General features: G+C 38.1%; 1 protein-coding gene across 1 annotated transcript in view; it reads left to right on the top strand.

Annotated features, from left to right (window-relative positions):
* Positions 1-18,784, top strand: part of SEMA3E (semaphorin 3E) — a 233,796-nt gene extending 215,012 nt beyond the window's left edge. The window contains exon 18 of the mRNA XM_002917731.4: positions 14,832-18,784. Within this exon, the coding sequence (XP_002917777.2) occupies positions 14,832-15,284 (453 nt within the window). The 3' untranslated portion in view covers positions 15,285-18,784. The remainder of the gene's footprint in view (positions 1-14,831) is intronic.
* The last annotated feature ends 5,233 nt before the right edge of the window (positions 18,785-24,017 follow it).

Below are 24,017 nucleotides of genomic sequence, written 5' to 3'. Positions count from 1 at the left end.
AGAGGACCTGGGAATATTCTATAGCTCCTCTCATTGAATGGCTTCAGAAGACAGAGAAGTCATTCTTTCATCAGTGGTTTTCTTCCCTCACTATGTTCTGGTTCTAATTTGGAAGTCACTATAATCTGCCTCATTTGGAAATCTTTACCAAATCATTTTGACATGCTACATCCATCAATGTTCAATTATAAGCTTCTTTCTCCTATTGTTGATATAATCTGCTTCTCCTTTCCCCAAATTTTAGTTTCTGTTTTTCAAATTTCCGTGACTGATACATTTACTGATACTTGAAATTTTGAATTTGCTCCATGCATTAGGTGTCATCATCATATAATCCTTGGTTTCTATAGACATAGCAATATATATTGATTTAGTCACAATCTAGAAGAAAACACAAAATTGCTGACTTTATAAAAAGGTGAATGTGTTTGCTGAACACACAGAACAGAACGACTTTGTGTGTCCTTTTAGAGTTTGTTTTAAAGTCCTTTTAGAGTCTTTTTTGGAGCTTTTAGAGTTTTTTTTTTAAGATCATTTTATTATAGTTCCTTTGGACAGAGAATTATTTTATTATCAAATCTTGACCATTGTATAAGATATTGAAGTTCATCTACTCCATTTCTTACTTCGTATGAAATGCTATTAGAGTACCCCTGACAGTAGCCAGCAAGATTCATCACAGACACTTCAAGCCCTAAGTCATTAATTTGTAAGCAGACCATAGCCTTTGTAAAAAATTTTGATTGTCATACACACACACACAGACACACACACACACACACACACACACATTTTTGAGTCTGGGACTTTTGATTGCAAATCCAAACTCAGCTCCCTGGAGTTCTCTGGAAACCACATATTCAGGTGAGTAACATTTTGCTCAGGTAAAGCTTTTGAAGTGTTTTGTAGCTGAACTGCTAGGAAGCATCTGTAAATTCAGTTATCTAGTTTCTAAACTGGGTTACTGCTCTTCTCTGGAATAGGCACTTTATGGTCTCCTGCTTTCTTAAATACCACGTATGAAACACAATCTCTGTACATTTTACTAATTCCATAAATGTTTTTTGGAAGCCTGGTTTGCAGGTAATTCTTAAGCGAGTATTTTCCCTTGGCTCTAGGTTGTGCGTCACTTCTCGTGATAGCCGGACGGGCAGGATTTTAATCGAGGGGACTTTATAGGTGAGGCTGTTCTTCACTGTGCGTCTGCCACACAGAGAAACCACAGAAGGAGTAGGGGCCTTACCTCACTGTTCTCACATCTCACAGATGCACATTTGAGGTTGTGGGCCTCTTCTTACGAATGTGGACGCTAAAACTGAGAGAGGTATTGGTCATAAAACAGTCCGTGACAGACTCAGGGTGTGAACTCAGATATTCCTGACTCCAAAGCTGAGCTGCTTCATGTGTATTCATTATCTAAGTACTGAGGATTTTGCTGTGTGCGTATTATAGAATATGCCATTTTATTCTAAAACATGATTTATAGGTGACATAATTGAGACACAGAATGTTTAATAACTTCCCTGGTTACTGAGAGCTAGTAAAGTCGACTCAAATCCACGTGTCTGTGTTCTCTCTACTAAACCACACAGCCTTCTGAAATCGGAACCTAAATACAGTTTCAGATGCTTTGGGACATGTGGCAAATAGAAAACCATTTATAGCCGAAGTTCTGGAATTTGACTTCTGAAAAATGGTCCTGATATAGCTGCTTGATTCTTATCTATATTCTTTTCATCAGACTTCAGTGAAGCATGCTGCTGCAGCCTTGTGGGCAAGAAAAGTAGTTAAGAACCTCCAGTAATTTGAACAGTTCCCACTCTAAGCCCTGATACCATGAATCCTTATTATACAAGGTATATATCAGTGTGTTTCCATTCTCAGTTGCCCTTTCAGGCTTCTACTTTCTGAGAGTAGAAGAAGGATTCTGTATCAAATTAAATGTTTTCTCTCATTTCAGCCTATGTAGGTAGAAAACCAAGAGGACTCTACCTTGTTTTCTTGGGTTTTTAACCAAAATAATGCTTCATTAATTCTTTTGCAACTTATCTATTGAGCACCTGTTTTCATAGAACCTGTATTTTGGGGAACAGAGGAAGAGGATGGTGTTAGTGAAAATAATAGTACAACTAAATATAAGAACCATATTTAACGTATCAGATGATGATGAGAAGAAAAGTACAAGATAGATTACAGGGAGAGGTTGCAGTTTTAAAGGGGTGTTCATGGAAAGTCTTACTAAGAGGGTCACCAACTCAGTGACATTTGAAAAGGACTTGAAAGAACTGAGGTAGTCAGCCATATGCTAGTGTTGGAGAACTTTCTGGAGAGTGGGAACAGTAGATGTAAGTGAAGGCCCTTAAGATAGGAGTGCATCAAATATATTCAAGGAACACTAGAGTGAAGGGTGGTGTGACTGGAAGGGAATGAGCAATGAGACACTAATAAACTGTGAGTCAAAGAGTGAGGGAAAGGGCCAGCTCATGCAGGGCATTGTAGGCCCTTCTAAAGGGCTTTGGTGTTTGCTTTGAATTAAGTGGATACCCACTGGGTAGTTTCCAGCAGAGCCATGACGTGATCAAAATTTGGTTGTAAAAGGATCTATTAAGAATATAGTATGTGGAGGTGGGGAGAAAGGCAGAAGCAGGTGATCACTGAGGTGATAGGGACATAAATCTTTATGTTCACTGATACAGCATTAATTCTGTATGTGCCCTTTACCTTCAAGGTCCAATAATGTGCATGTGACTGCCTCATACACATAACAATGTAATTTGCATTTGCTGTCTGTTCTTATTGAGAATCGTGAAGACTGTTTAATTCTCAGGTGGAATACTTTTTCAACCTTCTGGTCTGGTCTCTGTTTAAATGTCTGCAGTTAGTGTGTTGAAGACAATAAATACTCAGTATATTGGTAGGTCGTGTGTAAACCATAGCCTTAGCCCTTTAGAAGCCTATAGTCTTAGAGTGAAAACAAGAATGTAAACAGATAATTCTGATATATTCTGTTCGTTAAAGCTGTGTTGAAACTTCAAGAAAAGAGAAGTGTCCACCAACAGGTTGGGTATGGAGGTTGAATGACGGACAGTCAGGAAGAGATTCAAGCCACAGGTGACACATAAGTCAGGTCTTCCTGGATGAGTAGAAGTTAAGTACCAGAGAGAAGGCGATAAGCACATGTTTGGGGACGAGAAACAACATGGTATGTGTAGATCTGTGGCCGGAAATGAGGATGCAGAAATGAGTGGCTAGATCAAGGGACCACTTCACTTTATTTATAAACCGTGAGAACAACTTAGACAACTGTTTAGACACATCACTCTGGAAACTTGCATAGAGGCTTTGAGGATAAGCAGGTGTCAAGACTATGTAAGAGGGTATTTCCCTGGGGCGCCTGGGTGGCTCAGTCCTTAGGCGTCTGCCTTTGGCTCAGGGTGTGATCCCGGCGATCTGGGATCGAGCCCCACATCAGGCTTCTCTGCTGGGAGCCTGCTTCTTCCTCTCCCACTCCCCCTGCTTGTGTTCCCTCTCTCTCTCTGGCTGTCTCTCTCTCTGTCAAATGAATAAATAAAATCTTTTTTAAAAAAGGGTATTTCATTTGTCAAATGGAAGATTTTTGACTGGAACTAAACACTGGTAATGGGGGGGAAAGACAGTTTTCATTTTTATGAGATAACATGGAGTGCATTTAATTTTTGAGATAAAAGACTCTGCAATCAGAAATGATTCACATGTTCTTGGTTTGGGTATTTGTGTAGTTGCTGGTGTGGTAACATGATCTACAGGGAGGGATAGAAGGTGTAGGAGGAAGACGTTGAGTTCGTTTCTGGCCATGTTGAACTGGGATCTCCTGTAAAGCATTTCGTTGGAGCTTTCCTTAGTTGGAGCTTTCCTTTGGTAAATGTATGGTCAGGAATATAAAATTCAAAATAAAGATCTGGAATGGCAAGAGATATGTGAGAGATGTCAGCAAAGAGGTAGTAATTAAATTGATGGAGTAAAAGTAAGAACAGTATAGCAGCAGTCAGTACTTAAATATCACTTACTGTATGCCAGACACTGTCCTAACAGTTTTAAGTACATTGATACTTTTAAGCCTCGCAACAGCCTTATGAAATAGATACTATTATTGTCCCCACTTAATAGATAATGAAACCAAAGCACAAAGAGATCGAGTTGTTTGCACAGTATCCCACAGCTTTGAAATCAGTCTAAATTCAAGACCAGATACTCTGGTTTCAATTCTAGGCCCTTGGTCACAGTGTCATGGTGCCTCCAACTGCCGTAGCTTACCTTGGAGAATGAGTAAATAAGAAGCAGGGTGAACCCAGCCTAGAAGCAAAGGGGAAAGAAACCCCATCTAAGGAAAAATCAGAAGACAAATTCTAAAAGATAAAGTAAAAAAAGAAAAACAAACGTAATTATAGTTTGCATCCATTTAGGGCCTACTGTGTGCCCTGTGCTGTTCTAAGTGCCTTATGTGTAGTAACTTATTTAAAACCTATAACAGTTCTCTGAAGTAGTTAGTAATACCGTGCGCCTCACAGAGATGAGGTTAAGGAACCAATGCCAAGGACGACACTGGTGCGCACCTCCAGGGTAGTATAGCCTAAGTCGACACTGTGGAGTCAGGGGAGCGTGAAATAATTGATCTCAGGGAAGAGGAACTGGATACAGGTAAAGTCATAAACCGTTTGAAGTTTTCAGAAAATAAGTTCCCAGTGTCCCCTGAGAATGTACTCAGTGGAATAAGCTAGGAGCCATCTAGCCATCCATTAAGTGATGAATGAGGCTGTGGGGAATTAGAAACAGCTAGTGTAGTGTATTTTACTTAAAGGTTTGAATGAGAAAGAGAGGTCAGCAGAGGGTGACAAGACTAGAGAAAGCTTGTGGGGTTTTTTGACTTAAGAAAAAAGGTGACTTAGTCATGTTTATAGACAAGCTGAAGGAAGAAGCCATCAAGAGGAGAATGTACAGCTAACTGATGAAACAAGATAAAGAGCTTATGAGAGAGATCCTAATTATAGACAAAAGGGGTGAGTTTCAAGAAGGAAGAGAAAAACCCCTCCTTGTCTGAATTGGGAAAAAAGAAAATAAAGATTTTATGAATGTGGATGACGAAGAAAATTTCAAACACAAAATCCAACTTTAGCTGTTCCAAATTCCTTATCTATAATTATTTAAATTTAGAATACCAGTTCAAATCTTCCTTATCTACATAAGGATATATAAATTATGTTTTTGTGATTGCAGAGGACAAAACTGTTATAAACATAACTAAATCACCTAAAGTGATACACCCTAGTTTATGAATTCTCCATTCCATGTACTTGAATTTATAAGCTTCCAAAATAGCAAAAGTTTAATCTTGAGTAACATCCAAAGGAAAGGAATTCATACTTGTTCGGACACTTGGATGATTGAAGTATTTCTCTGTGCATTTCTCTTTCTCCAAAATGCAGAAGGACTACATTTTAAAACTCAAGTAAATGAGGGAAAATGTGCATGTGTATTTATTGCTTGGATTTAAATGTTTCTTAGTTCATTGTGTGTACTTCTTACTTATCATGGTAAAGAAAACCATAGTTTCTTCAAGCTACTCAGAAGATCAGTAAATAACTATTTATCTTAATTATAATACCCATTTTGAATGTTGTGAGTTTGGAGTATATGTTTTAACCTGAAAATAGAGTATTTCGTTGAACCTAACAATGATTTAAAGCAGAAGTTGGCAAACTACAGCTTGAAGGCCAAATCTGGCCCTCCACCTCTTTTGTAAATAAAATTTTACTTGAAAACTGCCACGCCCATTTGTTTACCTAGCGTCTGTGGTTGTTTCCATCCTATAACCACAAAGTTGAGTAGTAGTAAGAGAGACCGTATGACCTGCCAAGCCAAAAACCTTTATGTATGGCTCTCTACAGGAAGCTAGTTGGCCTCTGATTTAAGGTAGAGTGAAGCTTTATTAAATGAGTAGTATTGTGAAAAATATCTGTATTTTGGAGGAAAAAAATTTTTTTTCATGAATAACCAAGCCCTCACTTTGTGCTGAGCACTATAATTTCATTGGAATGAGTTTTCAGTAAAACCAAGCAATATGAATAGTTTCTTGGAGTGTGTTCTTTTGGGCTTAATTCTTTAGTCCTTTACTGAAAAAACCAATGTGTATCCCAAAGATACTGTAAACAAGGTTGAGTTCCAGGAAGGAGTTGAATTAACATACGCAAATCCTCAGTGCGAAAATTGGGGGGCAATCCCAAAAAACATAAAATATTCTCCAAAATGATATAAGCAGGCAAGCAAGTTGCTGGTCCATAAGACCAGCATCACACTTTAGCCTTTGGTAAGCATGGAAGTTTCATTTTCCCTGTGATCCTCATTGATCTTTCCATTGTGGATTCTTTATTTAAGGAAAAATATTTTTGTGTGTGCTTGTGTGTCTTAAAGTATCTCAGTTTAAAATAGCTGATTGTATCCATTGTACAGACTGCTTAAATGCACAAATGTGCTTGTTTATCATAGAAAATCCTAGAGAGAATGTAAGTTGACATCAGAACTCTAAGACTTCAATTTCAACCCAGTCTCTTAATTCTTTTTTTTAACTGGATGCCAGAAGTTGTCACTTTCAACTCTGCTCTCAGACCACCTACTAAGTAGGATGAATTCATCAAAGTCATTTAAATACGGTTGAGAAATCTAAGAAGCATGGTTAACTTATCAATCAGCAGTTCCTTCCAGATAACTCAGAGTTCATTGCATCTATGCAGAATTTGTAGTTTTACATAAAACATAATTTTATTGATGATTCAATGCATTGTGGAGACAGCTTCTCTTGTAAAAGCAGGAGAAAATGGAGTATATAAGTTACATCTCTTCATGTTGCAGATTTATTATGTCATCAAAGCTAGGAGAATTATGAAGTAAAATCTCATCCTTATTCTACCATGCTGTTTGCTAGATGACCTGTATTTTCTTGACCTTCCCAATGCTAACCCATGACAGGAAGCCTAAGGGATCAATGACAGCCATAAGTTTACAATATTGTCTTTATACACATGTACTGAAAGCGTGAGGTTTGCTCCACATGGATATTATTTGTTTTTCTTGTTGTCATAACATGAAGTGCATGAACTCTGCCTCATTTGAAACATCTGCTTAGTACTTTCGATGTTTCTATTTCAGCCTTTAAAAAACTCCACTCATCTTTCCTAAACGAACAGTTCTTTACAAGTGGATATTGATAATTTACATTTTCCATCTTGACAAACATATGTTTTTAATGTCATTTGCCCCATATTTTAGTTCTGGAATAATTAGCAGTATAGCCCATTAATTTCATTTTTTTCCCTCACAGTTCCTGTAAGTGGAAAATACAGAGCAATATTTTGGTCATAAGAATAGAAGTGGGAAGTGGATCTAGTCATTTAGATAGAACTCTCTTTGGTTAATTTTCCAAGAGAATACTGACCATCTTTGAAAATTAAATATGCATTTCCAGGTCTGTGGAATCAGATACAGACCTGTGTTTTATCCCACTAAGATCACTCTGACGCTGGGCAATCTGATTAAACAAAGTAACATGGCAACTCCGCAAGCCCAGTGTCAGACACATGGTGGACATTCAGTAGTATCAAAGATGTGAATTCCCTTCACTCTTTAATTCCCTTTATTCCAGGATAAATTATAGTTCCTACAGTCTTATAGAAAATTAAAAAATGTACTTCTGCATGAATATGTATCCGCCCAGAACTGTATATCCATACCACGTTGTTAGTCCCTCATATAGAGGGACTAACTCATATTGAACTGTACTTGGGCATCTTGTCTTGACCTTGAGATGTGACCTTAAGAAAGTGTATTTAGTGAAGTGCGATTGTTTGGATGCCTGTATCATTTTATGAAAATGCAGATTTTTTTTTTCCCCTCAGCTTCAGTGCCAGGGTTAGATATACTTGTCACAAAGAGAAACTTTATTTTTGTTACAATAATTTTTTTTAGTTTAGTCAACACACCATGTTACATTATTTTCAGGTGTACAACATAGTGATTCAACTTCTGTAGACACTATGCTGTGCTCACCACAAGTGTAGCTGCCCTCTGTCACCAGACAAGGCGATTACAGTATCATTGACTATATTCCCTGTGATAAGGAATAATTTTTTAAATATACATTAGAGACATTTGGGTCTTAGAATTTAGCATGCTTTCCTCTTTCTTTCAGTCACTAGATAATTTAGTGTTGACTTTGTACTCCAAATATAGTAGTTGTTCAGTACCTTATGGTATGCATTTTTGTGTTCAAACATTATCTTTCTTTCATCCCCTCCTCTTATTTTCCCTTTATCCTGATAATCCTGGTTGTCTTTGCTATGGAAATTTTAAATAAAACATTACCCTTATGTGGCTGTTTGTGCATTTTGCAGCATTACTTCTAAAATCCTATGATTAATGGTGTCCTAGAGCTTGAACAGATCTTACAGACTTCGTTTATTGGTTGCCAAACCAAGATAATCATTATAAGCATATTAGTTCACAGCACGTCGTCATAATGGGTTCACACAAATCTCCTTTCTTGTTTGACTTCGTTTTTCCTGGACCACCTTTCTCCACTTTCATCTTTGCTTCCCCATATGCATGCACTGTAATGATTGGAGTAAGTCCAATACTACATCATCTGTACTATATTGAACAACTATGTAACATTTTGAGGACGCATGAGCCGTAAAGATAAACCTGTTGAGTTCTAGATCTTCTTCTGCTTCTCTTTATAATTCAACTCTGCGTTTTTATGGTTTATCACTGTGGCTGTGCGTGTGTCTATTTCATTGTTCCTGACTGCAACTTAGCATCCCATAGCATGGATTCATTGCTCTTGACCGCTCCATCCTCCTCAGAGTGGACCAAGAGTGTCATTAATTCCCACTACCACATCTTTAATGATCATCTCTTCAAGTAACCTCTTACAGATATGAATGCAAATCTCTGCGTTCTTATCTTGTGACATCCTTCATTTCTGCGATTTTGTCAGCTCGCTTTTCAGAATTTTGGCAACGTCTGCACTCTCAAAGTGGTTTATATGGGTTCCCATTTTTCCGTATTCTCACCAGTGTTTGGTATTTCCTAATTTTGGCTGTCTTGCTGGTAGAAGGTGGTGTCTTGTTTACATTTGTCTTTCTAAAATTGCTAGTAAGATTGAACATTAACTTGCGTACTTATTAGACATTTGGGTTTCTCCTTTTCTGATTTACTTACCTATTGATATTTTTTCCTGATTTTTCTCTTTTATTTTTTGTTTTCTTGACTTTCAAGAGTTCTTTGCATCTTCTATGTATTAGTTTGTTCTTGAATGTAAATGTTCCAAATTTCCTATTTGATATAGTTGATGTTTCTCAATATAACATTTTTTCACAGTATGGTTTTGAGTTCTTATTTATAATAACTTTCTTTTCAGCATCTTCTTGTATTAGAAAAAGGTTTTCCACTTTTGGATCTTTAATTAATCTGAAGTATATATACAACTTGAATTCTTTCTATGTAGTGTAATAGGCTTCCCTAAGTGAGCTCTTAAGTAATTCACCCTGTTCCTATTGGGCATTCATCTCGATCATAAAGCAGGTTCACGTTGAAAAGTGCTTTTATAAAAAGATTTTTATTTTTATGCTGTTATGTATGATACATTTTCTGTAAGTCAAACGATTTTTTTGTGTGTACTGAAGGTAGGCCAGATAAATACATAAATTGTTGGTCTTTATTTCTTGACTAAAACTAATTTAAGTGTTAAATATATTCTGAAAGAAAACAGTTCAAGGCCTACTATTTCCTTTTCCTATGAAAAGCAAGCATGGACCCATATGGTTGATACACATGGAAATCAGTGCTTCTTCCTGACCAGCTTCCAGATGTGCCGGGTTCTTTGTTCAATTACTTTTTTTTTTATTTGACATTACAAAACATACTGAATCAATCTCTATAACTCAGAATATTAAAACAATTTTCAGTAAGAAATGCTGTATTTTTGTAGATTGCCTGTAAGAATATTTGATAAAGTGATATATTATGTATCATCTTCTTGATCAAGGAAATCAGGTCTGCAGACATAGGGAAAGCACAGCTGATGAAAACAATTGTGCAATCAAGATTTGCTGTTGAAGGCGCCCATGTGGACTAAAGTGGAAAGATTAAATCATGGAAGGACTTCAAATACAAATTTCTAAGTCACTTTTATTTTTAGGTATTCATAGGCTACGGAAGATACATTTAACTTTCAAGGTGATTTAACGTACGTAGTGTACGGCCATCCAGATTTCGGAGTTAAAACGTCTTTCATTACTGAAATTTCTAACTTACTGTAACCAGGAAGGGAAACCTACATTCTGAGACATGCGTTATCTCTAACATGCAAATAATTGATGGAGGACAGTTCCCATTGGAATTGTCATGCTTCCATATCTTTGAACGCATCTGGACTTCATATACACACAATGCAGTATTTCTCAAATTGGGTTTCTGAGTTTGAAAGAAATACCTGCTTGGGGGGAAAAAAAAGCACTACTAACCCAGTGGCCAAGGATTTGTGTTTATTTTCATTTTTGCCTTTTGTTTTATTTTAAAACATTTTCATAAACTGGTTGGTATATGCCAGAAACTACGCTAGATGAGTTTCGTATTTTCTTATTTGCCCTCCAAAGGGAAGGATAGTAGGGAGAAAACAAAGGACCTTATTCAGTGAGGGTGTTTGTATGCAGATTCTTTCCAGGTGAAATGCTTTTCCTATGTATCTGTGAAGCCTAGCTCTTTCAGTAGTTACTGACAGCTCCTGAAATCATGCTCGCTTCCTCCCTGTTCAAATCATTACTGGATTTACATACAAGAGGTGAATAACTTCTAGACATACCTTTATTGGGATACCCCATGGCCTTCCATTCTTGTCCACTCTGAACAAATTAATATGTTCTCATTTTCACTGAGCACTCTACTCACTGTGGGATACTCAGTATAATTAAAAGATAGGCCTTTGCTCTTAACGAAACTTAAAGAGATGAAACTTGCATAGCAAAATTATTTGACGAGAAATATAAATACCAGCTGTGTGCTACAAATGTGGATGCTATTGAGTTATTTAAAAAGAAGAAGAAGAAGAAGAGATCTTTAGGGCTGAAAAGAAGGTATTCATTAAGAAGTGAAAGTGTAAGCTTGGAAAGAAATTTCTTAAAAATGGTTTGGTGGACCCCGTAGAAAGGAGTTCACTAACGGAAAGGAAGAATAAGACCAAAATAAGCCATGTAAGTGAGAGAGAAAGTGGCAATACAAAGGTCCAGGAAAGGAAGGAGATCTGAAAAGGAAGACTTGACTCTGGTATTTGTTCAGGCTGTCCCCACCATCTGCCCTTGAAACTAAAACAGTGTCTTAGGCTGCTAGTGCGACTTGTCTTAAAATATTTGTGAAATGTTCACAAGAATGAAACAAGGAATGCATTCTTTATGTCTGTAATTTTCATTCAAATATAGAAACAAAATAAATTTACAAATAAGATGCAAACAAGTCTATGCATCATTTAAATCTTTATTTAATGTGATAATTTTTTCACTGAAATAAGGCATCTGCATGAACATAACATGGAACACAGATTACCACATCCATGAACACGTGTGTATGAAACATCTGCCTGCAGCATTTTGTGCCATGTGCTGACTCAGTCCCCCTAACAGTCTATACAAGTGACTTCAAAACTTTTTATGTACATTACTGCATAGGGATGATGTTTGGTTTTCATTTGGCTGGAACGTATCATTAACAAACTACATCCATCTTTGTTCTTGGCAGCTGGAAACCGTTAAAGCTTTGAAAATGGTTCAGAGTCTATGGTAAACACCAATACTAACGATGAGGTTGATCTTCCCCATGATCCCAAATATAGTTTATTAATTTACATGATTATCATGAAAATTAAACACAATAATCTAAGCAGACTTTACAGAATACTCATTTATCTCCATCCAGAAATGTACCTATTCTACCAACCCTATGAGAAGCACTAGAGTATGCTATTTGGGGGTACGGATTTAGAAAGGCAGGATCTGGTTAACTGAACACTTCTTACCTGCTCGGGCAAGCAATAGATTCTAGATAAAGGAGCATGACAAAAGAAGAAGCAGAGTAAAATAGTACCAATTTATTGAAAGAAAGGGGGAGAGGTATCAGTCGAAAGAAAAATATTTGAAGGACTTGGGGTTTTTTGCAGGTAATGTTGTATGCTCAGTTGACAAAGGTTAGCAGGTGACATGATGGTAATAAGGGCAGCAAGACTGAAGAGATGCTGTTTTAATTCAGCCTTTTCCAATATGGAACCAGCAATAGGGAAGTCCCTCCAGACAGGTACAACAGTCTGGGTCGTGAAACAGAATCAAGCTGGGCATAATAGCAGACAAAAAAAGAAGGAAGATTTGGGAGGAGTCTACCATGAGGTAAGGTCGAAGAATCAGTCACAAAGTATGAGAATCTAACATTGTGGGAAAATAGTGAAATGGAATGAATGTTTCCCACCATCACCACAGAAGAAATGCTGATGGGAATTTGTGATGTAGTGGATATGGGAGCATAAGAACGAGTAAGAAGTGGAACAACACATGAGGATAGAGGGACTAGAAGAAGAAGAATCTAATTGTCAGGAATATGGAAGTTCATAAGGGGGGAGTGCAGTTTGTAAGGAGAGACGCTGGATTGTAAATAATGAAGGATCATATAAGTTTCGATCAGTGTTTGTAATTAACAGCAACACAGAACCATGGATGATCTCTGTGTAAGATACACCCTCTTAGGGAAGCTGATTGAAATGCAAATAGAAGAGTTACCAAATGAATGCAAGTAAAACATGAGATCAGGGAATGATGGAGGATTGTGCCTTAGAGGGAAGGAGAAATCTATGGAAGAGACCAAGAAGAGAACCAGAACAGTAAAATGGCGTGTACCAGACAGGGAGAAAAAAAGGTTTTAGGAGGTGGGTCCCTCTACGTCACATGGAGCCACAGATTTAGAAAACAATGGAGGCTGGGCTTCAGAGTCAGAAGCATCCAAGACATGTGATAAGATTACGGAGAAAGTGGTGGTGAACATGAGCAGGGACACCAAGTCCTTTGAGTTCCTGCCTGTGATACGTGTCCGGGATGCCTTCTCAGCAAGACCTGTCAGCAGATAAGTGGTTGTTTGATGCAGTGATGATGGTTTGGGTTTGACTGCTCTTCATGCTTCCTCACGAGCAAACTTCTTGAGTTAACGGCTCTAGTACTCTGAAAAGTCAAGGGTCCTGCCAAGTAAAGGGAAGCCCCTGTCAAGGATTTGTGGAGCCCCTTCAACTGTGTTGCTCTGAAGATGCTGAGTAATTAATATACCCTACATGGCTGGGAAAAAACCCTCTGAGAGCCTCATAATTTATCTTAACCTGCCTGTGTGAGATGCATTCTCTTACTACCCTGCCAGTGCCATTTGCCACGATTCACAAATTCTGTAATTACATACACTCCTGTGTAGTACACGCTGCAACTCCAGACATGCCAGATCTGATTAAGGCTTGGGAGAGCTGGACCCAGCAGGCCCAGCCAGGACCTGCCCCCAGGACTGCAACATGCTTGCCTTCACAGCCTTGACTGCCAGCGTGGTTGTGGTGGTTAGTCAGCCGCTTTTATATCGGCAAAGGTGAATATCACTTTCATTTTGTATTCTCAAGGGCGAAGTTAGCCAGTCTAGTGGGACTCACCTTTGTAGCCCCCAGGGTGTGATCCTAGGCCCTCTGAAAACACCTCCCAGTTTGTTTTTAGCTGGAGGGCTGTATATAGGAAAGGGCGAGGTAAGTACTGGTAGCACTGTGCAAGGTTTTCACTGAAGTTATTTTATTTAAATTTCACAACAGTCGTTCAAGTGACAGTAGGCCTGTCTCCATTTTTACGAAGGAAACTAAGAGAATATATGTAAATGCACTAGATCGCACAGTTAGTAGACACCGGTGCCGGTATTTGAATCTAGCTTTGTCTGATGTCAAATCATAGACTCACTGTTTATCATATGAGCCATATTTATCAAAAGCCTTACTGTGCTCTTCTTACCTTGAATTGTATTTATTCATAGAAGTAATGTGCATGATTCATTATGTCACAGACATAAAAAGATATTTGAGCACTGGTTATGTGCAATCTTAATATTTACTGGAGGGTGAGATTCTTCGGAGGAGATTATGAATTTTTCTTGCTTATTTTTAAGTCTCTCTTAAATAGAAAGCCTGGTAGAAATAGAAGGAATGTTCACTTCATTAATTATTGGGTGATTTTTTTTTCTTTCTTCAAGATTGAAGGTATCCCAGATCTCTTAACAGAGGTCCTTATAGAGACACTGGTCTTTATGATCTGGAAGAAGTAAGAACCGCTCAACTAATAGTGTGAAAAATGGCATTTTTGTTGTCTGCTAAGAAAAAGTTAAATAAACGACAGATCTTCGTTTCACTCTGACTTTGAGTGCTATACTGAGCTAGATGGTTTTTTCTAATGATTCATTGAAAGCATTGGGGAGAAACCTCTCTCACTCTGCTCTTAACAATATTGATGTGAAATGACCTCAAAATCATCAATATGAAGTGATCTCAAATGTTAATAAGCTCAACATACACACACCTGATTTAATTTGTCCTCACTCGCTCGCTCACTCAGATGCATCTATGACTCAGGATTTCATCATGGGATAACAAAAATTTAAAAGGACTCAAGACAGATAGTGAAAGGGTTTACAGGTTGGTGTTCTCTCCTGGATATACTCCAGTGCCATTCATGTTCTTGTTCTTGCAGGTGAAGACAGACGACAGAGTGGTTAAGATGGACCTCGGTTTACTCTTCCTCAGGGTTCACAAAATGGACGCTGGGACCTATTTTTGCCAGACAGTAGAGAACGGTTTTGTCCATACCGCCCGTAAAATTACCCTGGAGGTAGTGGAAGAGGAGAGAGTAGAGGAGATGTTTCACAAAGACTATGAAAAGGACAGGCCTCACAAGATGCCCTGTCCTGCCCAGAGTAGCGTCCCACATGGGGCAAAACCCTGGTACAAGGAATTCTTGCAGCTGATCGGTTATAGCAACTTCCAGAGAGTGGAAGAATACTGTGCAAAGGTATGGTGCACGGACAAGAAGAGGAGGAAGCTTAAAATGTCGCCTATCAAGTGGAAATACACCAACCCACAGGAAAAGAAGCTGCGTGCCAAAGCCGAGCACTACCGCCTGCCCAGACACGCGCTGGACTCGTGATGGGGTGAAACCGGCGACTGGCTTCCCCGAAACGGAAGCACAGCCGCAACAGCGAAGAGGAACCATTCAGCCTCTTGGTATAGCTTAAAACATTTCTGTAGCGCAGAAGTGACTGTGAAGGTATTATGATAAATTATTCTACATACTCATTTGACTGGTTAAAAATCTCGTATAATTCACTAATTTTTCTAAACAAGCGTATTCCTCGGTGGCTTCCCACTATATATACCAAAAAGTGACCATAGCTGTAGTTTTGAGTACTTGGCTGCTTTTCCTTGGCAATTATTATTTTACCCTTGGACGATTTAGGATTATTGGAATATGGATGAAAAATTAGAGATTTTAATAAGCATGGAAAAAATGAAAATATATATTTTAATCTTTCTAAATTCAGAATATCAAATACTTTAACGTTCTCATGTGAACTGTCTGTACTTTTTAGGAATTCTTGTCTTAGTATCTAACCTATGTGTTTTATGAAGCAGGTGTGTTGTAATTATTGTAAAACATGAAAGAAAAATTGTGGTCACCTTGAGGCTCGTGCCCTTCATAAAACATTCATTCAACCCCATTCACTACAGTTACATTTCATGATGAAAACACGTCCTTTCAATTTCACTCCACTGCATAAAGAATGAAGTTAAGGTAACTTATTTAAAAAAAAAAAAAAAAAAGCCAAAAAAAAAGATGAAGTTACAGTTAGATGTCTACCTGGAAAATGTTTTTGCTGCCCTCTTGTGGTAGAAAAAGTTTATTATCTTTTTTCTCTTTTCACAGATTGTCCAGTGAAGATTAGAAAGCAGTTTGTTAATACATCTTGTCCATTTTCAGAAATAAAACCTTATAAAAATGTATTTATGTCATGCTTTAAGGTGGAGATAATGTGTTTATGAATAACTTATTACCTCACAAACCAAAAATGAAGATAACAGCACCGAAGCTCTATTAAAACTTAAATTTTATGACTTCTAAATAATCTTCCCTGAAATATAAAAGATACTCCAGAAACATACGTTTATTATTTTTAAAATATTAAAAGAGTTTGCTCTTGGATATCAAATTTTCCTATTTTATGTTAATAAGAAAATTGTTTCATGAGTTTACTTATCGAGATGTCTAGAGTACTTTTCCCTTTATAAGTAGTATCAAAAGTTTTTATTTCTGAGAATGCTTATTTCTTGATGTCTTTCCTTCTCCTTTTTAGTTAGCGATTACCTTTCTAAAGTATGAAATTTTGTTGAGATTTCTCATTTAAATAAAAATTAAAAGCAAGTGAATTACACATGAAAACAATTATGAATATTTGTTTAAATGTTAACTTTATTCAGTTCAGTTTTCAAAGTTTGCTTATGGGGTACATAATTAAGAAAGTTCAAGTGTTGATAACTTGTAATGGCTTGCAATTTCATTCAAAAATTAAGAAACACACAAATGTTTTTAAAAAGTTTAAAAAGTTCATTTTTTAAGCCATCAAGCTCCAGAAGGTCTAAAGGGTAAAATATTTTGAAAATTAACATTCTCTGAAAAACCCAGTTGCTGTTTGCCCATGAATCCACTGGAGGTCATTGCTGCCCACCAGTATTAACTGAAAACAGCATATTTATCAGTAAAATCCTGCCCAATGTGGAGAGAGAGAACCATAACTACGGATCACAGGGTCTTTAGCAAAGTTTATGTCTGAAACACTCAAAGTGAACAGAAAAGTCAATAAAGCACAATTTATTGAAAATATTCTGCCATTATCCAAGAAAAGGGAAAGCAGGATTTTTTCTCTTGTATTCATATCCTTTTGTTAAGTAAGGCAGATAGCACCTGTGTTCGTTGTTGCCATTTTAATCCTGAGAACATACACAAACAGTTGATAACAGTGATGTCAGTCGTGAGCTCAGATATTTGCTAACTGAAGAGATAAGACGGAGGAGAATAACATTTTTATGATATAAGTCTTAAGAAGTAAATATACCTTGAAGCTGTTTAGGAAAATGAGATGACTAGTAAGAGGGGGAGGTTTTTAAAATGTTAATTTGAGAAAAGCCTGAAAAAATTTAGAGGACTCAAGTCCACAATTTAGAGAGGGCGCTGAATTTTCATATATATACACTTTTTTCCATTTGCTCAGTCTCTCCCCCTTTAGCTACCTGCAAGACAAGGAGGAATTAAGAGTCTGCCCTGACCCACCATATTTTCCCCAGTCATAGATAGAGCTGGGGAAGAGAAATCCTGCCCTCTAGGAACAAACATTAAGCTGAGAAAGTCTCATAACCAACCATCCCAGATTCAAAGAAGAACCTCCATGTAGGATCGTCTCATGCTTCTTCGGACCTTCGCTGTGTTCTCCTCTGTGAAGGGAGAGGTCCTGGGAATAGAACGAGCCTTGATAGAAAACAGTGTACATCTCCTCTTTCAGTCCTTCGTCACCCCTACTGAGCTAGAGATACGGATTTGTTAGCAAGGAGGATTGCAACTTGAAGAGGTTTTGCTTCAGAAATTGTGAGGTCTCTTCTGTGTCTAACATTCTACATTGCTTTTTTTTTTCCCTTTGTGTTTATTGCTGAATATTTCAGTGCAAAGCTATTAACTTGGAGAAACAGGGATTCAAATGGAAATAAACACTAAGAAGAGCTTTAGGGGGAAAAAGGGGAATAGAAAGTCTTTGCCTGTTTAGTAAATGGCAGTTCTGTATATACTTTAGAGGTTTTTCTTTGCCCAAATTAGTTACACGCTTAGGATGTCTTTATTGAGTGTTTAATATTTTCTGTAGGATATAGGGCTTTGTAAATCTTCATAGCGACTCGAACATTTGTAAAATTTGTAAAATACAGTAATAGTTCTGCGTGTTGGTGTTAAGCATGAAGCAAACACAGCAGCTGTTGTCCTTAAAAATGAGTTGTCTTCAGCCTGCCAGATGCACTAAGAAAACCGCTAGGGCTTGGGTAGATGCTTGAGCTCCCAGGACAGTGCCACAGCCGTGCCGGTAATAAGGAGCCCATGTTCTTGTTCTTACAGCAGAACATCGCATCTGAGTTACTTTTTCAAGAACAGTGCTCATTTTTCAGGCCAACAACTGTTGCCTTTGACTCAGTTATAAATAAAAGACTTTCCACAAACACTGTTTTGATTGTAGTGTGTTATTTAAGCTGATATGTTTATTTTTTCTTGGGAAGAGAGCGTTAAATTTTGGCTTTCATTACAATTCAATGTGTTTTGTTTATGTTTAAATGGCTTAGTTACAAGCTAGAGTACTATATTGGGGCGGGGCACGGGGGCGGTCTTGCCTTTCTGCCTCCCTTTTATTTGCCCGGGTCCAAAACAGCATGTGCTTTCTTAGTTCTTTTCACCGACATAAGCCGTGAGACTGACCGTCTGGCAGGAAGGTCCAAACACCATTGCCCGTGTGTCTCTCTGACTATGGTGTGGACCTGCCCTGCATCCTTCGCCTCTATCACTATGTACAATTTCTGTTTAGTTCAACTTAGATGCTAAAGAAATAAATATTTGCTAAACCCTTACATGCTGTCCGAGGAGTGTTTTCTATGGTCCTGCCAGTTAACCTCCAAAGCTGCGTCATGTGTCGGAGCCCGCATATAGACACACCATGCCAGACTACTGGTGGTTTTCTTTAAGAAGTTAGAAAAGCATTCAATCCCCTTTCCTTAGAAATTCTTTAAGTCGACTTCCTTAAGGCGGAAAACGTCCACTCATCTTATTCCCTTGCAGCATTTGGCTTTATTTTTGCCACATCATGTTCCTAGGACCAGCCTCCAGCAACTCCTTTCAGAGCTGCAGTATCCAGATAAGAGATAGGGGTGATGAATGCTTTTGAAATGGGAACTAGTAGGATGTTGACAATTTTGCAGCCTCAACATCCACCTTAATATATGCAAATTGCTGCTTTATCTGCTATTCTATTAGACCTCAGAGAGGTCATTTAAAAAACGAGATTTGGTGTTAAATGAATCTCTCTTTGGGAGTTTTTGTTTCCAAGGCAGATTTTGTTGTTTGGGTCAGTAATCATGTTTTAGAGCAGGAATTTGGCAGGAGCTTCTGGATGGTGTTTCTGGCAGCCTTATGATATGACGATGCCATTAATGATAACTGTTTCCACTTGTTCCAGACTCGCATTCCTATCTAATACGGGACCTACTTTTAGTGCAGTGCTTGATGAACCCATTGGAACTGCTCTTTCCATATTTACTCAGTCATTAGTCCAGGGAACGCAGAGAAACAGTGATGGTCACTATTCTTTTACCTGCTATTCAAGAGAACAAAAGCATGTGCACCCATTTTTTTATTCAAAGACTATATGCCAGGCACTGCGTCAGGTGTTTCCTAAAGTGCAGAAATGTTAAGAATGCCATTAAGTTACACGAATAAAGAAAAATTGAGTTGTATTTGTTCTGAGAACATGTTCACAGTTTTGATTGGAAAAATCCCAGATCCTATTTTTCATCTGATGCAAACTCGAAACACACTAAGTGTCCAGCTTTTAAAGAGTATTTCAAGAGTCTGGAACGTTGTGGAGTGTACTTCCAATTATGAATCTTGAGACTTCTGGTCAGGGTGGCTTTGAAAAGCACACTTGAATTTGGAGAAGCTGCAAAGATGGAGCAATGGTAGATGGTATGTGGGAAGAGAAAATAATTGAACAGAAAAGGGACAGTAAGAGGCAGCAGGAAGGTGGCTGTCTGCAAGACAGGAAGAGGACCCTCACTAGGAACCAAACCAACCAGGACCTTACCTTGAACTTGGACTTCCCAGCCTCCAGAACTGTGAGAAGTAAATGCTTGCTGTTTAAGTCTCTGGTATTTTCTTACAGCAGCCTGACCGGACTAATACTTTAAGGAAAGCCAAGGAAGGTCAGCATAAACAGAAACATGCAAAAGGAGCCTGTAGACAAAGATTTCAAAACATCTGAAAAGATCTAAAGTTAAGTATACGACGGTATGTGGGAAAAGTGGCCTCTCAGCTGTGATGACTGCTGGCTTATACTTTCCAGATTGTAGGTGATTTCTTCTCTGTGGATCGCAATAGGTTTCTGGGGAAGGAGAAAAGAAAATGATAAACTCAACTTTCGACCAACAAAAGCTAGTGACAAGTAGAATGATCCCTGGGAGATTATTCTATGAATTCAATCTAATTTGAAAGAATAGTCGAAGAGTTCCTTCTTTTACATGTTTGTTTGTTGGTTTTAAGCAGCACAAAACAACTCAAATTTATTATTCGTGATTTTTATAAGTCAGAAATCAAGACGCATGCTCAGCTGGATTCCCTGCTTAAGATCTCAACAGACCAACACCAGAGCACCAGCTGCCTGGGCTTGGGGGAAGAACTCGCTTTCAAGCTCATCCAGGTAATTGGGAGAATTCTGTTCCTTGGGATTCTAGGACTGAGATCCCTGCCCCCTGCCCTCCATATTCAGCACCAACAATGGACTGTTAAGTCCTTCTCTGGCTTGAAATCTCCGACTTTCTGCAGCATTTCTCTGCCTCTGACTGGATAAACTTCCCTGCTTGTAAGGTTCCTGTGATTAGAGTGAATCCACCCAGATAATCGAGGCTAATCTCTCTCTTTAAAGATATATCGCCTTAATTACATCTGCAAAGTCCCTTTTGCCATAGAAAACAGGTTCTGGGGATTAGGATGTGGCCATATATGGAGCACTACAGCCCATTCCCTGCCCCCCCCCATTTATGTTCTTCCCAAATGCAAATTACATTTATCCCATCTCAAGGTCCCCAGAATTTTCTTTCTTTTAGAGCATCAGCCAAAAAGTAGTCCCAAATCTTGTCATCTGTCTTCTAAATCAGGTGCAGATGAGACTCTTGGTATAATCCTTCACATACCCCTAGGGCACAATTTCCTTCCATCTGTGGTTCCGTGAAACTAAGGCAATCAGTTATCTGCTTCCAACATACAACGATGGGACAGACAAAGGCTAATAGTTTACAGATATTCTGGTTCGAACAGAGGAAAAAATGGTAGGTAAAATGGAGTCGCCAACCAAAGCAATTTCATAATTCAGCAGGGCAACCTCCATTAGGTTTTAAGGCCTCGGAATATTCTGTAGCTCTTGGCGTTGCCCTCTTTGAGTTTACACTTGGCCCGTTGAGCTCTCCATCCCACCCTCTGGATTTCTAAATGGATCAGGTAATTTCCATCTTTCCCCTCCGCTATCCTGGGCATTGACTTTGTCCTCAGGCAAATGGTCTAGGCATCTTTATTTTTCACAAAAGGTCCTAAAGGCAGTGCTCAAGGACAGATACCCAACCACACCAAAGCCACTAGAAGACTTCCACACCAGGATTGCATCAGCACCCACATCAGGGAATCTAGGAAAGGTAGTTTCTAACCCTATGCTAGAAGACGAGAATACCTATAAGAAAAAAAGAGTGGGGGAGAGAGTTGTTGAGTAGGAAAATGGCATCGTCTGCTGCACACACCATCTGTTGAGACAACAAGTAGATTGAAAAGTTTAAATTAAAATTAGCAATACTGGTGTGGGATAGGCAAGGAACTCATCTATCCTCCTGAACCGGTAATTTAGAGATTAAACATTCTAGTTAAAAATCCACATTTTGGCAAAACATTACATTCAGGCAATGTTAAAAAAAAAGTCTATTACTTTGTTGGTAAATACTGTGTGTTTGAACTTTTGCTACAATAGTTTATGAGAAAGTAGTATTTGGGCAAGCTTTCTGAAACTATGTTAACCATGGATAAAGATTCATTTTCCATAATTGAAGCAAGAGGGTAAAATATTGACACCAAAAGGAGTATTCAGAATTTACATTTTATAAGACATAAAAGGACAGTACATTTTTTCTTATCACGCAATTCTTAAAGAACAGATGGCAGAAGCAGAGATGCTTTGGGAGCATTCTTGGAATGTCTGTTCCTTGTCAGTTTTGTCACTGTTCATATTAGGAAATTTGGTCTTATGGACAGTACAGCAAAAAACTCCAGAAATGTGTGAAAGGTATCCTAGCCTAAGCCAGCAGAACGGAGCTCTAGTTCTCATATTGACAGATAACTTAGGAAACTCATTTAGTTTCTCTGCTTCCAAATATGTAAAATGAAGTGATTGGACCAGATGATTCTGGAATACTTACCATTTATAACATTGTTTGATCCTATAAAATGGGATGTCTTTTCCAAAGACCATGTTCAAGTACTTGCAGAGAAAAATCACACTGTTTAGTATGGAAGCCAAACTACTTTATCTTTAAACTGTTATTTTTAAAGCTTTATTGACACATAGTTGATGTAAAATAAACTGTACATGTTTAAAGTGTGCAGTTTGGTGAGTTTGCATATATATCTGTATATATGAAACTACCACACAACTACCACAATCAAGATAATGACTGTATCTATTTCCTTCCAAAATGTCCTCATGACCCTTTTGAATTTATTTCTCTCTCCCCACCCCTCTCCTTGCCCAGGCAACCACTCTTCTGTTTTATGACACCATAGAGTAGTTTCTATTTTCTAGAACTGTATAGAAGTGAAAACAATACAGCACATCCTCTGTCTAGCTTCTTTCACTAAGCATAATGATTTTCCGAGTCTACCCAGTTGTTGAAATGTCTCAATAATTTGTTCCTTTTTATTACCAAATAGTATTCCACTGTGGTGGACATACAAATATGTGATAGACTTTTTTGTTGTTCCAGCTCCCAGCTATTACAAATAGAAGTGCTTTGAACACTCACACACAAGACTGATGAATATAGCCATTTATTTCTCTTGAGTAGAAACCTAGGAATGAAGTTTCTAGATTGTGCAGTTGGTGTCTATCTAATTTTCAAAGAATTGTTTTCCAAAGTGATTGTACAATTTTATGTTTCCACAAGTAGTGCCTGAGAGCTCCATTTCCTCCAAATCTTTACTAACATGTGGTATGTTCAGTCTTTTCAATTTTGCTCTAACTACTAGGTATGCCCTGGTATCTCATCATGGTTTTTCATTTGCATTTGCCCAATGCCTGATGATGTTGAGCATCTTTTCATGTGCTTATTTGTTATTCATATGTCTTTTTTGGGGATGTGACTGTCCCAATACTTTGCCCATTTGTATTTGGTTGTTTCTCTTCTCATTAAGTTGCAAGAGTTCTTTGTGTATTTTAGATACACAGCCTTTGTTACGTATAGATTTTGTAAATATTTCAGCCTTCTGCTTGTTTTCGTTCATTTTGGTAATGATGTCTTAGCAACAAACATTTTTACTATGTCCAGTTTTTTACACTTTAGGTTTTTTGTGTTGAATTTAAGAAATTTTTGCCAAACACAGGTTATTAAAATTTTCTCCAGTATTTTTTTCTAGAAGTTCTATAGCTGTAGCTCTTACATTTAGATATGTATCCATTTGAAATTAGTTTTGTGTGTGCTGTGAAGTGTGTGCCAGGATTTCTTTCCTTGTGTATAGCTACTCAACTATTCCTAATCATTTCTACCATTTGTTGAAAATAGGATACCCCCCGTGAATTACCTTGACACCACCCCCCCTTTTTTTTCTAGACAGAGAGAGAGAGAAAGAGATTGTAAGCAGGAAGGGGCAGAGGGAGGAGAGAGAGAATCTTTTAAGCAGACTCCAGGCTCAGCATGGAGTCCAACACACGGCTCGATCTCAAGACCCTGAGATCATGACCTGAACTGAAACCAAGAGTTGGACACTCAACTGACTGAGCCACCCAGGCACCCCAACCTTGGCACCTTTTAATGAAGAGAATCAGCT

This window comes from Ailuropoda melanoleuca, chromosome 1 (genome assembly GCF_002007445.2).
Source record: "Ailuropoda melanoleuca isolate Jingjing chromosome 1, ASM200744v2, whole genome shotgun sequence".
Taxonomy (NCBI): Eukaryota; Metazoa; Chordata; class Mammalia; order Carnivora; family Ursidae; genus Ailuropoda; species Ailuropoda melanoleuca.
This window is presented reverse-complemented; position numbering and strand designations above follow the sequence as displayed.